Source organism: Paroedura picta, chromosome 8, assembly GCF_049243985.1.
Source record: "Paroedura picta isolate Pp20150507F chromosome 8, Ppicta_v3.0, whole genome shotgun sequence".
Taxonomy (NCBI): domain Eukaryota; kingdom Metazoa; phylum Chordata; class Lepidosauria; order Squamata; family Gekkonidae; genus Paroedura; species Paroedura picta.
This window is the reverse complement of record NC_135376.1, coordinates 47,383,903-47,397,417: the sequence shown is the minus strand read 5'-3', so window position 1 is coordinate 47,397,417 and position 13,515 is coordinate 47,383,903. Positions and strand designations below refer to the sequence as shown.

General features: G+C 42.2%; 1 protein-coding gene across 1 annotated transcript in view; it reads right to left on the bottom strand.

Annotated features, from left to right (window-relative positions):
- CFAP58 (cilia and flagella associated protein 58) overlaps positions 1-13,515 on the bottom strand; it is a 113,497-nt gene that overhangs the window by 40,451 nt on the left and 59,531 nt on the right. Inside the window, exon 15 of the mRNA XM_077349658.1 lies at positions 11,314-11,418. Coding sequence (XP_077205773.1) covers positions 11,314-11,418 — 105 coding nt within the window. The remainder of the gene's footprint in view (positions 1-11,313; positions 11,419-13,515) is intronic.

Genomic DNA, 13,515 nt, shown 5'->3' with positions numbered 1-13,515 from the left:
ACAAATTTGCCCAACCACTGGGCCTCAGTTTGAGTTGAAGCTCTTTGCAGTTTCCATGGTTCATTAATGTTATTGTTGTTATAATGTTAATGTTATTGGTGTTATCACGTAATTATTACTATAAATGGAGTTACCTGTATCATTTCCTATTTCATGTAAACTGCCTTGAGCCTTCGGGGAGGGCAGTATATAAATACAATAAATAAATAAATATCTTCCACATCTAGACTAGACTTCTCTAACTTTCTCTAAGCAGGCCTATCCTTATCCATGACCCGGAGATTGCAACTGTTCCAGAACACAGCTGCCCAGGTCTTCTAAGGAACTTCATTGGAGGGCCCATATTTGGTCTGTCCTATGGCAACTGCACTGGCTTCTGATTAAATTCCAGATCAAGTTTAAGGTATTGGTTCTTACTTTTCAGGATATTCATGGTCTGGGAGGTCTGGACTTGGCATACCTAAGGGGCCTCCTCTCTGCTTATGTCCCCCATATAGCACTTGACTCTGCAATTACCAACCATTTGATAGTCCCTGGCCCCAAGGAAGTATATCCAGCTTCAACCAGGGCCAGGACATTTTCAGTCCTGGCCTCTACTTGATGGAATGAGCTCCTGGAGAAGATCCGAGCCCTGATGGAGCTAGCACAGTTCTGCAGAGCCTGCAAGACAGAGCTGTTCCTCAAAAGGCTTGGCTAGTGCATCCTTTGGATGGCATCCCAGAGAAATTGTCAAGGTATACAAAACTTTGTATACCGCCTTTTCCTCAAGCAAGAGAGTCAACTTGCAATTGTCAGTGCTCAGATGTTTTCCAGTGCAAGTTCTGCATCTTTTATAACTGTATGTCTCTACCATTAATCAGAGTAGTGTGGTGTTAAAATGCTCAGGTTGAAGGAAGCAATAGTAGTCTACTTTCCACATTGAACATTTTCCCCCAACCACAAAACAAGACTACCTGCCTGGATAACTGTCAGCTTACCTTCTTAAAAACAAAACAAAAACCAAACAGCAGAGTTTGAAAGTTCTAATTTCCAGAGCAGTCATAAAGGAAATCAAGCCCCTGCTCTTTGACTTCTGCTGAAGGCACAAAAACAATTCAACTGACCATCTGGCCTGGCTCCTTCCCCCTCCCCACACAACAAATCACTCATGTAAGCAGTAATGTAACCTGTCCATTGAGTTAAACCAAATGTTACTTTTTGAAATAATGGGGTAGTTAAAATTAATAGGAATAATTACAGTTAAATAAGAAGTTGGGGATAAGAGTCAGAAGTACAGTATTAATTCTAGAGATGTTTTAAATTTTTTGCAGGCAAAGCTTTTATTGCTGCTCTGAAAATGCAAGTTTGATGCTATTCACACCCTGTATATAATCATAACAAGGCCAGTAGGCAGTAGGCAAAAAATAAGCTTTTTTATTATGCAAAGTATCAGACATCAAATGCTAAGGTTTATTTTGTTTTACACACCTAGTATTACACATCTAATGACACACCTAGTATTTGCCCCTGAACTAAGTAGATATGTAAAGAAAAACCTTTCTACTTACCATATATCCTTATTATTAAAAAGGCATAGTAGGTCTCTGAATGAATATTCTTTATCAAACTTCTGCAGTACCAAATTGAGCATTTTCTAGAGAACAAAAGACCAAGCTAAGAAGAATCTTACTCTTACATAAAATTCCCTAGGCTTTGGGAGCCAAACTGACCCAAATGTAATGAAAGACCCATAAAAATTCACCTTCTTTTGGAAGCAGCAAATCTTCCTGTAACATTTACAGCTGTGGTGTACAGAGACCCATTTATTTTCAGGTTATCACCTTCCACCCACAGCAGCATAGAAGTAAGACTCAGAGTGACAGGAATCAACAAAAGATCTCATTTCTTCCTGCAATGGCAGAGTAACTCTTGGAACAGCAGGGCAATTCAAACAGTAGCTAAAGGTGGGGAAATGTCGAGAACCAGTGGACATTGCAGCCATTATCTAGATCAGTGGTCCCCAATCTTTTTATCACTGGGGACCGGTCAACGCTTGACAATTTTACTGAGGCCCGGGGGGGGGGGTAGTCTTTTGCCAAGGGATGTTGCCGCTGCCTGAGCCCCTGCTCCGCTTGCTTTCCCACCAGCGCCCCTGATTTCCTGCCGCCCACTGGGGGGCGCTGCCAGCAGCAGCTGCACAGTGCCATGCTGAGGGGGAGCCCCAGCCATAGCGGCTACCAGAGATTACCAATGGTGACCCGGTGGCAGCATGGCAGGGCAGCCCCCGAGGCAGCAGCTGGGGAGAAGGAGGAGCTGCAGCCCGGTACCAAATGATCCATGGACCAGTACCGGTCTCCGGACCGGGGTTTGGGGACAGCTGATCCAGATCATTCCCACCCCCATCCCCCAAAAAGAAACTTCAAAAAGCATGCTTTAGGATGCTTAGGGCTGATCCTGCGTTGAGCAAGGGGTTGGACTAGATGGCCTGTATGGCCCCTTCCAACTCTATGATTCTATGAAAACTATGCTGGTGCACAGAATACCAATCTGGAACAAGCACTACATCAAGGATGACTTGCAATGGCTAAGCTCAACCTAGACAAAATTGGTCAACTCTCGTTATCTTGAAGCCAAAAGTTAAAGGTAAAGGTAAAGGTATCCCCTGTTCAAGCACCGAGTCATGTCTGACCCTTGGGGTGACGCCCTCTCGTGTTTTCATGGCAGACTCAATACGGGGTGGTTTGCCAGTGCCTTCCCCAGTGAAAAGTTAGGACCTACCAAAATTAAACTACTTAGAGTCTCTGACTATTCTTGCAATGAGGCATTACCAATATCGGTCATTTCATCATGTGTTTAAAAGATTATTCAACGGACATCAGCAATTATTTTCAAAAACCCAGTCATAGCTTTTTTGTAAGTAAACACATATATTACATAGATTTATGACTGAGAGCTCAGTTATTCAGTCACACTGGACACTACATGAATGATACTACGCTCACAGCACAACATATCATATCAGCAAAATATGGGCTGGTTGTCTGATAATAATAACTAGTACCCCATACCTAGACAACAAAAACCTAGGGCCATTCCACGCATCTAAAAAAACAGCATCACACCAATGAAATTGCGTGATGATATAAAGAATCACACGCTCCGCCATTTCTCACCTTCTTGCTCTCCTGCTTTCTTCTGCCGCTTTTTGGCACTTTGTGGCACTTCACATGGCTGCCTAAAATGGTGGAGAGGGATGCACTATACACGCGTCTCTCCCTCTGCCTGTCAATCATACCAGGCAGCCAATTTCCTTTTTCCATGTTTTAAAGGAATGGCAATGCAAGCATTTTTTAAAAGTGAAACTTCTCTGTTGATATGCTTATGCATCTAATCATAGATGCATAGTGCTTATTTCAGCACCCCCCAGCCTTGAAGCTTAAGAAAAGTAATTTTTTCACGATTTCTTTTGTGTGTGTGTGGGGGGGGGGGTTGTGCATCAGCTGGTGGAGGAAATTTTTTTTCTCTGTCTGGATGAAGCAATGTGTATTTGCTACAAAAAAAAAAAGAGCCCCGTTCCTGGGAGACAATATGTGTACTGCATGCCTCATGGAATCTGGCAGTACTAATACAAAGAAGTCCATTCGTTTATAGGGAGACTAATCACTGTTCCTTCATATTGAAATTGTTGTCAACTAAAGGTAAGGGAGAGAGCCTCTTGTGGTGCAGAGTGGTAAGGCAGCAGTCATGCAGTCTGAAAGCTTTGCCCATGAGGCTGGGAGTTCGATCCCAGCAGCCGGCTCAAGGTTGACTCAGCCTTCCATCTTCCCGAGGTTGGTAAAATGAGTACACAGCTTGCTGGGGGGTAAACTGTAATGACTGGGGAAAGCACTGGCAAACCACCCCGTATTGAGTCTGCCATGAAAACGCTAGAGGGCGTCACCCCAAGGGTCAGACATGACCTGGTGCTTGCACAGGGGATACCTTTACCTTTACCTTTAAAGGTAAGGAAGAGCCTCTTGTGGCACAGAGTGGTAAGGCAGCAGACATGCAGTCTGAAAGCTCTGCCCATGAGGTTGGGAGTTCAATCCCAGCAGCCGGCTCAAGGTTGACTCAGCCTTCCATCCTTCCGAGGTCAGTAAAATGAGTACCCAGCTTGCTGGGGGGTAAACGGTAATGACTGGGGAAGGCACTGGCAAACCACCCCGTATTGAGTCTGCCATGAAAACGCTAGAGGGCGTCACCCCAAGGGTCAGACATGACCCAGTGCTTGCACAGGGGATACATTTACCTTTACCTTTTTAAAGGTAAGGGACGTGACCATCCAAGGACAATACCCATGCTTATGGTTTTGGAAGTGATGTTCTGATGCCCACCTCTGACACCACAGTGAGAGTTGTATTGACCTATCAGAGCAGAATCCAAACAATGGAATCTAAACCGGGTACCAGACCAACTCAATGCCATCCTAGATACTTAGCATCTGTGCATGTACTGATCAATGATGGATACTGTAAAAGTATGGGAATACAAAGCATTAAAACTTCTTCTTCAGCCCTGAGAGGAAAGAGATCATTGTTTTCAGTCATCTTTACTGTACTGTTTTGATCTCCCTATTCTGTGCAGAATGAACTCTTTTTTTGCTTCATTTGGAAGTTTCTTGCCTGGCTTACTTTAGACTATTGGAACTTTTGCTATTTTGGGTTTTGTGCATTTGCATGAAGATTTTAGGCCTGACAGAAACCTCAAGGACTTTATTTTTCTTTATAATCACCTATCCACCTCGTTCTCCTTTCCTGGCAATCCCCATATCACCTGTTCTTTCCATGTTCCATTCCCTCCTACTCAGTCATTCACCAATCTACCTTTTATTGCTTCTCACCTTCAACTATATTTATTTATCTCATTTATATCCTGCCTTTCTCTTCAGAGGGGCCAAAGCAGCTTACATTATTCTCTTATCCACATTTTTATCTTCAAACAAGCCCAGTGAGGTAGGTAGGCTAAAGTATGTGGTTGAGCCAAAATCACACAGCAAGTTTCCACATCAAAATGTTTTTTTCAGACCGTACTCTGAAATGCTAGCTTCTATAACCAAACTGGCTTTCACAGGGTGCCTGCTGCTAAAAACAATAGTAAATAGCCAGGTCGAATTGAGAGAAACACATTTGGCTGTTTCAAGTCACCCAGAGTCTGCTGCCAGTCTTATGGTTGCCAATCTCCTGATGGGACCCGGTAATCTCCCAGAAGTACAACAAACAATAAAGATCTCTCCTCCTGGAGAAACTGGCTGTTTTAGAGGGTGAACACTAGGGCAGGGGTACTCAACCTGTGGTCCTCCAGATGTTCATGGACTATAATTCCCATGATCCCCTGCCAGCAGATGTCCATGAACATCTGGATGACCACAGGTTGACTCCCCCTGCTCTAGGGTATTATATCTGGCTGAGGACTCTTTCCTCACCAAACCCTCCTCAGATTCCATCACAACATCTCCAGGAACTTCCCAACCTGGACCAGGCAACCCCAGCCTGGCTTGGCCCTGATGAGTCCTCCACCAGAGGCCAAAACAGGCCTGGAAAGGACCCTGCTTTTTACTGACAGAACCAAGCCTGGAATTTGTGGTTGCCTAGCAACAGTCATTGAGGGGGTCTACTGCTTATAGTCATAGGTGCTCCTTTGTCATTTTTGCAATATTAACCTCCTACTTTGGGGTTTATTTTAGATTTCATATTTTTCTGCAAACGTTTTTCAGGTTTATAGAAAGATCTGCCTTGTTGTTCACAGTTCTAGTCACCAGAGTTAAGCATTCCCAGATTTTGCTATTGTACATAGATTTACGTGTGAGAGACATTTTTGTTTGGTCTATGTAAGGTATGTTTTGCAGTTCTCAGAGATTGCAAGTCTGGCTGAACTGGACAGTACAGACTACTGGATAAGAAAGCTTCATGTTTGTACAGTTTGTAGTTACTGGTGTAGCTGCCTAGAATGACCCCTTTGCTAATACAGTTAGCAGTGAGTCTGTACTCATGGGAATTCATTTACATGTCCACTGAGATTTCAGTCCTTGACAGAACAATTGGAGGATGCTTATTTATATTGATTTTAGTCCTGCTTTTGAGTGGTAGGTTGGCTCCTAAAGGGAGAATTTAATGTAATGATTGAAGTACAATACAAAATGTTTCAGCTAGAGAGAATTCTCAATTGTGCTGGATTTAAGCATGATCAAGGAATGCCTAGCTATTCCACACACACACACACCCTTCCACCTTAGTAATGGAACTTGTGTTGGAACTTGTATCAGATTCCTGGGCATAAGTGTTGAGCTGCAGATCTTTTCCAGAGTTGATAATGCAGTGATTACTAATTTAAGTGGGAAAACAAAGGAAGCCTGGTGGCACCTTAACAAGCAACCAACAAAAAGCATAACGTTTGAGTCAGAGATCACTTCAGATGCATCACTTGTGGCAGCAACCCATCCTCCCCTGCACTCACTGGACCATGGCTTGCTGAAACTCCTGACAGGTTCCTGATGCAACTGTGGGATTTCCCAGGCTGCCAGAAATGTGGGAGGAGCCAGAAAAGCCAACTGACAAGCCAACAAGCAGTATCTCCTTGAAGAGTGCTGCCATTTCCATCTGTCAGCATAAATGAGAGGCAATGGGTACCAATATTTAGTGATTTATTTAATTATTATATTTATACTAGCCATAAAGCCCACTGAATAGGGGAATGCAATAGGCACTATTGGAGTGTGTGAAGTGGGGGGCACTTGGAGTGGCTGGGCTCTTCTGGAGGGCGGGTGGCTTGGGGCTCCAGGAGGGCGGCAGCTGCAGGGCGGAGCAGCATTCACCGCAGGTGGCTCAGTGGTGCTGTAGGCAAATAGTTACAGAGTTAAAACATTCTATGGACCACCCTATGAATATATTACAGTTAAGGTAATAATGTGTGTAGAATAGGGATTGCATCAGAAAGCAAGCAGAGCTGTCAAAGCAAGAATAAGGGGAGGAGCTGTATGCTTATCCTTATCCATGGTTCCTCTATATATTTGTGAAACAGCCTGGGGGGTGGAATGTGTCCGGCTGTGCAGGTTGGAATAGGGCCAATCAGGGTGCAGCCAGCAAAGCTGGCTGCACTCTGATTGGCCCTGCCCTTGCAGCTCCCACCCTCCATCCCTAGACTCTAGCCTCTTTGCTCTCAGACACCTCAGTGCCTGGAGCTAGCAGCAGGTAAGGGGAGAGGGCCCTGGGCAAAGGGTCCTGGTGGAGGGCCTGCTAACGAGGGTCTCTTGGGAATGGCAAACCACCCTGTATTGAGTCTTCCAAGAAAACGCTAGAGGGCTTCACCCCAAGGGTCAGACATGACTCAGTACTTACACAGAGGATACCTTTACCTTTACTGAAATAAGATCTCTGGTTTCTTGTACCCATCAAGTGACATAACAATGAGAAAGAAATTTCAGCATAATGATCTGCACTTACCTCACAAGAGGGAATTCTAAATGTACTTGTGCATTACTTTTCTTTTGTCCTCATATTAGCTTATGAAAAGAACTAATTTTAACAAAGCCGAAATTCCATTATATTTTAATCAGACAAAAGGTTCCATAGCACAGTGCATGCCAGAAAAACTACGCATACAGAAGGAAAAAAATATATTTGTTTCAAGCATTAAAGAAATGTTATTCAGATAATGCAATGTTAACATGTACTTGATACATTTGTGTGTACCATATACATACCCTGCAATCAATAAGAAGCAACAACTTTATTTTAGAAAAAAAATCACAAAAAGTTAATTAACTCAAGACTAATTTTATCATCAGATCAAAGCACCATTTTGCCTTTACCATTTTATTTTTTGTGCTGGAAATATATGTGTCTTTTGTGACACAGGCTATTCAATGAACTTCACTTCTGTTAAAATATATATATTGTACATAAATCGTTTGGGAGTATACTGTAAAGATACAGAACCTTATCTCTATGGTTTCAACAATATTCACACTAGTATCAGTATTCATCGTTTGACCAAAAGATGTAAAAGAGGAAATACTTCATTAAGCTTCATTACAAAAACAGAGGTGTTGAAACATGCCCTGGAGGACACACTACGTTGATCACAAAAAAAGCTCCACTAAATTCTGCAAAAATCATACTAAGGAAAAATGAAATCCCTACTGTCCTGATAATCACAATAATCCAGAAAAGCCTGACCAAGGAAATCATTTAGACTTAATTCTGGCTTGTGTGGTTTTTGAAAATTAGTTTTAAGTGGTAGGAATGGGAAGGCCGTTCCCCTACATTTTTCCTGACTTACCCAGAGACCGTAGATTGCAGTAATACAGATTCTCTATATGTGAATTAGTGCTGCCATCTATAGTTAGTTACAAGGCATGCAGCATACTCTGTTCAGTCAAAGAGTCTTCTTCGACTTCTTACAGATAATAATGTAATTTCTAGTCAATAAATACATCTGGTTGAGGAAATGCAGTGTGTGTACAGACTTTCTTCTGCAGGGGATAGCAATGTTCAACAGTATAGTTCTGTGTACAAGTTCAAAAGAAGAGAAGTATACTAACTTTTGAAGGAACCTTGGATGCTGAAATCAAACAGAAGATGTTGTGGCTCAGATAGGTATCAGCTCCAATGTATTGCTTGTTGACTAGTCATGTATTGGCGTAGTAAAGTGAGTGCTAATCCAGTAAATTGAGACAAAGGACCCCTGTTTCCTCCCAAAGGTTAATGTTAATAGTAAAAGGCCTGTTGCAGCTTGTGAATAATTGGGCATTTCTCCCTACATTGTTGTTACCACTTTCAAGGCCAGAATCAAGAATGCGGCAATTAGCTCTTCTAGGGAACCTATGGTCCACTGAATGGAAGGAGGGAAATAGGAGTGGTTGTAATCTTCTTGAGCAGTGGTAGTCAACCTGTGGTCCTCCAGGTGTTCATGGACTACAATTTCCATGAGCCCCTGCCAGCAAACGCTGGCAGGGGCTCATGGGAATTGTAGTCCATGAATATCTGGAGGACCACAGGTTGACTACCCCTATTTTAGAGGGTTCCAGCAAGAATGTACCCTGATTGGAGATGGACCATCAACTGACATCTGATGGCTTGAGACTTCATGATTCAGATGGACTAAGGCATGTACTATGTTAAACTCTGCAATTATGCTGCAATTAACAGCATTGTAAAAAAATGTTTAGCTTTTTTCTTAGACTCTGAGAAGACTGTACCATCTAATATGAGGGATCAATGTATTATATAGAAACGCTAGCTTCATTATTTTCAGTTGTATGGCTTTAAGAGTTTGTGTTGCCTAATGATTAATTTATTATTTAAATATTTAATAAATCTAATATTTTCATCACAGTCTGATTTATTGTGTACAGCTAGCTATGGCAACCCACAGGGTCCAGGCTTGGACTCCATGACAAAAAAAGAAAGATTACAAAAATTATTCACTTCAAATATTTATATCCATACCCTTCTCAGAGCTTGGTGTTCAATATACAGCAACTAAAAGCACAATTACATAATATACAACAATAAAAACTCAGTCCCCAGAACAAGAAAAATTCACACAATCCATAACCAGCCTAAGAATAGCTACTGGTAATTTAATACAGGGTTAAAAGCTGAACCCTTCAAAGATGGAGGTCCTGTGGGTTGGTAGGAATAGCCCAATGCAGGAAGGGTGCCTACCCAGCCTGGATGGTGTGCAACTTACTGCTGCACAGACCACCAGGAATCTGGGGGTAATACTTGATGCCTTCCTTTCCATGGAGGCACAAGTCACCAAAATAGTTCACAAGGTGTTTTTTTTTCATGTACACTAGACTAGGCTACTAGTTCCCTACCTGGTTCCAGACCACCTAGCTACTGTCATCCGCGCAAGAGTAGACTTTTGTAAATTGCTCTACACGGGCTTTCCCTTGTCCCTACTCAGAAAACTACAGCTGGTCCAGAATCTGCGGGCTTATGTCCCACAAGAGAATACATTTCCAAAAGAGCATCATGCTCTGCTGGTTCCAACAGGCTGGTGGTCTCCTAACCCATGAGAAATGTGCCTGGCCTCAACCATTGCCCCTACTTGGTGGAATGAGCTCTTGGAGAAGACGTGGGCCCTGTCAGAACTTACTTAGTTCCACAGGGCCTGTAAGATGGAGCTCTTCCCCCAGGAGGAGGAGAGGCTGGCAGTAAGGATGTGGGGGTGATTCTACTGTTTTATTCTACTGCTCTATTTTATGGCGTTTTAACTCCTTTGCCCTATGTTGTTTTAATATGATGTACACCGCCCTGAGACAGCTAGGCCGAGCGAGGCAGTCCTACAAGTCAAATTATAAATAAATAAAAATAAACTCATCTTAACCAGAATTAGCCAACTGTCCTCTCTGCAGGCACTTTTTGAAGCTGGCAGGGAGAAAAGTTTCCTTACCCTATCAGGGAGCCCATCTCATAAGGAGAGACAACAAGAGAAAATTCTGTGCATGTTGATGTCAAATGGGCTAGACACAGAAGGGGCACTGACAAGAGGATAACGCAGCTGGCTGGAGCTTGCAAGCAGACTTCTAAAGAGCTGTCAGAACATGTCAGAAGTCAGAAGAAATTAAAGAATATGTCAGAAGGCAGCAAATAAGCTCACAAGGTGTTTGCTCATATAAAATAAAAATTAGTCTGAGTGGACTACTGATCAAAGGTCCTGTCATTCATACTGAAGACACTGTACAGTAGATACCTGGGAAATTCACACTATCACTTTCTGCAGGGCATCATGTCACCTTTGATTACACTAACCTGATAAAGAATTAATTTTTTCCAGTTAAAAAGTGCTGTCATCTGAGTATTTGGGAAATGCAGTATCTTTGCAATAGTACAGCCTTAAGACCGGATCTTCATATCAAATAAAAGACATTTACTGTGCAATCCTAAACAGAACTTATTTATACAGAAGGGTATAACTTTATTTACAGTTATATGGTTAGAAAACAAAGAGTTGGTTTTTATGCCATGCTTTTCACTACCTGAAGGAGTCTCAAAGTGGCTTATGATAACCTTCCCTTCCTCTCCTCACAACAGAAATCTTGTGAGGTAAGTGGGGCTGAAAGAGCTCTGACAGACCTGCTCTATGAGAACATCTCTGACAGGACTGTGACTGGCCCAAGGTCACCCAGCTGGCTGCATATGGAGGAATGGGGCTCTCCAGGTTAGAGGCTGCTGCTCCTAACCACTATACCAAGCATGCAAAAAAGTGTACACATTATTGTGTAAAAATTCCAGTAATTTAGAAGTGGCTCAAAAGCAATGATTTGTTCATCAGAGGGGCTCACTATACCTGGAGAAGCAACTCTTTCTCAACCACTTCTTCTGTCTTACTGATAAGCCGTTTCTGCAGTGCATGTATCTTCTGTATTAGTTCATAGGTACTTGGGTCACTGGCCTGCATAAAATAAATATAATTTTAGTCATAAGCTGTCTTGTAACATCTGCCTGTTTGCAACTGAAAAGCAGAATAGATTTTGAAGCAAGCATGACTAGCCTTCTTACAAAATGCAGATAGATTTCAAAGCTTTATATATTTCCCTAGCAACATGAACAGATTAATAGGGGGGAAAGTTCATAAGGCAATCATGAGATCATCGGTGAGGAAATCTGGCATCGTTCATGCTACCAACCTGGACAGTTAGCTTCAAATTGCTCCCTTATAGACAGAGGTCTGCAAATGCACTTTATTTAGGACATTTGGTATCACTGCTTCAGTGCTGAGCAGGGAACTGACAGATGAGGAAATACCTTATGCATAGTCACACAGTATATTATCTTCATTAGGTACTTTATTTTCTAGCAAGTTACAATACCAGTTGCTTGTAGCATTCACAGTACATACAGCTTACAGCCTATAGCATTCACACTACATACAGAATTCATAGAGGGCAAAAGAATTCATCCTGTTAATCAGCTACAGTATGACTACCTTTATCAATTACTACTTGAAGGGGCATGGAATATTGGGCTGATATGCACATTGTCCCAACACACTATCAACAATGATCAACATTAGAGTTGTTTGCCCTTGAGCATCTGCCAATCAACTGTAAGGTACTCTGTTCAAATTGAAAGTTTAGTCACTGCTACCTACTGTAAGACAATATCCTATGACAATAAGGTCCCAGAAGCAAAGGCATCCATATAACAATGCAGACAACTTCTGGATTCTCTACATGCACAGAAAGTAAGGTGAGGAGGGAAATGGGAAATTACATTTTCCTTATTTATTCAATGCTAGTTTCACAGTTTTTTTTAAATTAACCTTTTATCTAGATATCTTACTAGTGTTCCACAATCATAAAATAAAAGGTCACACTGATGCAAGTTTCTTAGAATCCTCCTATCTCTGTGTCTCTTTAAAGAATGGCTAAAGACTGAAAAAATAGTGCCAAATTGTTGATTTGTGGGAAATGAACAAGATGTCCAAGAAGCCTACCAGTCTTGCAAATTATTTCACCTGGATTTGCTACATACTATGTGTTCAAGCTATTCCAAACGATCTCCAGTTACGAAGAAGTCAAAGGCATCATTTCCTTGATCATCCGCGCACTGAGTACCAAGGTGTCTACAATGGCAGGTGAGGACTGAATACGTCTTGGATGTTGGAAGAGAATGCCTATCTTATGCACAGAAACATACTATGTATGAAACCACTGTCAGCTTGGCAGCCCTCAATGCAGGATTCTGCAACCTACTGCTCTAGACCTAAACCTATCTCTTTTAAAAAGAAAATCAAATCTTTAAGTTGTGGTATACTGTAGGGATAGGAGGGATGTTACACTAATCAATATGTTAATGAAAACATTTTAAAGGATTAAAGATGTTTTATAGAAAAGGAAACAACAGACTTGGTCAATTACCAGTAATCCAAGTGTGAGCTATGCACAGATTTATGCCACTGCACAAAATCAATAGTGCAGAGTGCTCCTCTGAATATCAATGCATCTAATTCTCAACATGGCTCCATCTGTGTGTGCTTAAAGCTGGAGTTGGGAAGTATTGAAAGGCAAATCTTTCTACAAGCCTGAGAAATAGCCCAGGGTTTAAGCTGCACGGAGCTTTTATTCCAACCCCAGGTCGATTCAGTCCCTGCCCTCTACACAGAATGCGATTTCCGTTTGGATTTTGGGCGATTTTAATTTTCCTTCTGCAGCAAGAAGGATTGATCTGGAGTGACCCTACCTTTATTGTGCAATATCTTGGAGTGCTTTTAATGCTCAATATAGTTTAAAATCTGGATTGGGAAACCAAGCTCCATGGTAGAGAACCTCTGATAGGCCACACCTGGTCATGTAACACGCTTGCCTTAATGGAGAAGCCCCTAATTTCTGTCGGTCCTGGATTTTTCTTCCCTCCTCTGCCTTTTTTGATCTTCTCCTCCACCCTCCAAGAAAAGAAAGAGGCTCCCTGCCTGGCTCCTCTCCACCCCCCCCCTTCAAGAAAAGAAAGAAAGAGGCTTGGCTCCCCCCCCTTCTGAACTACCCTAACC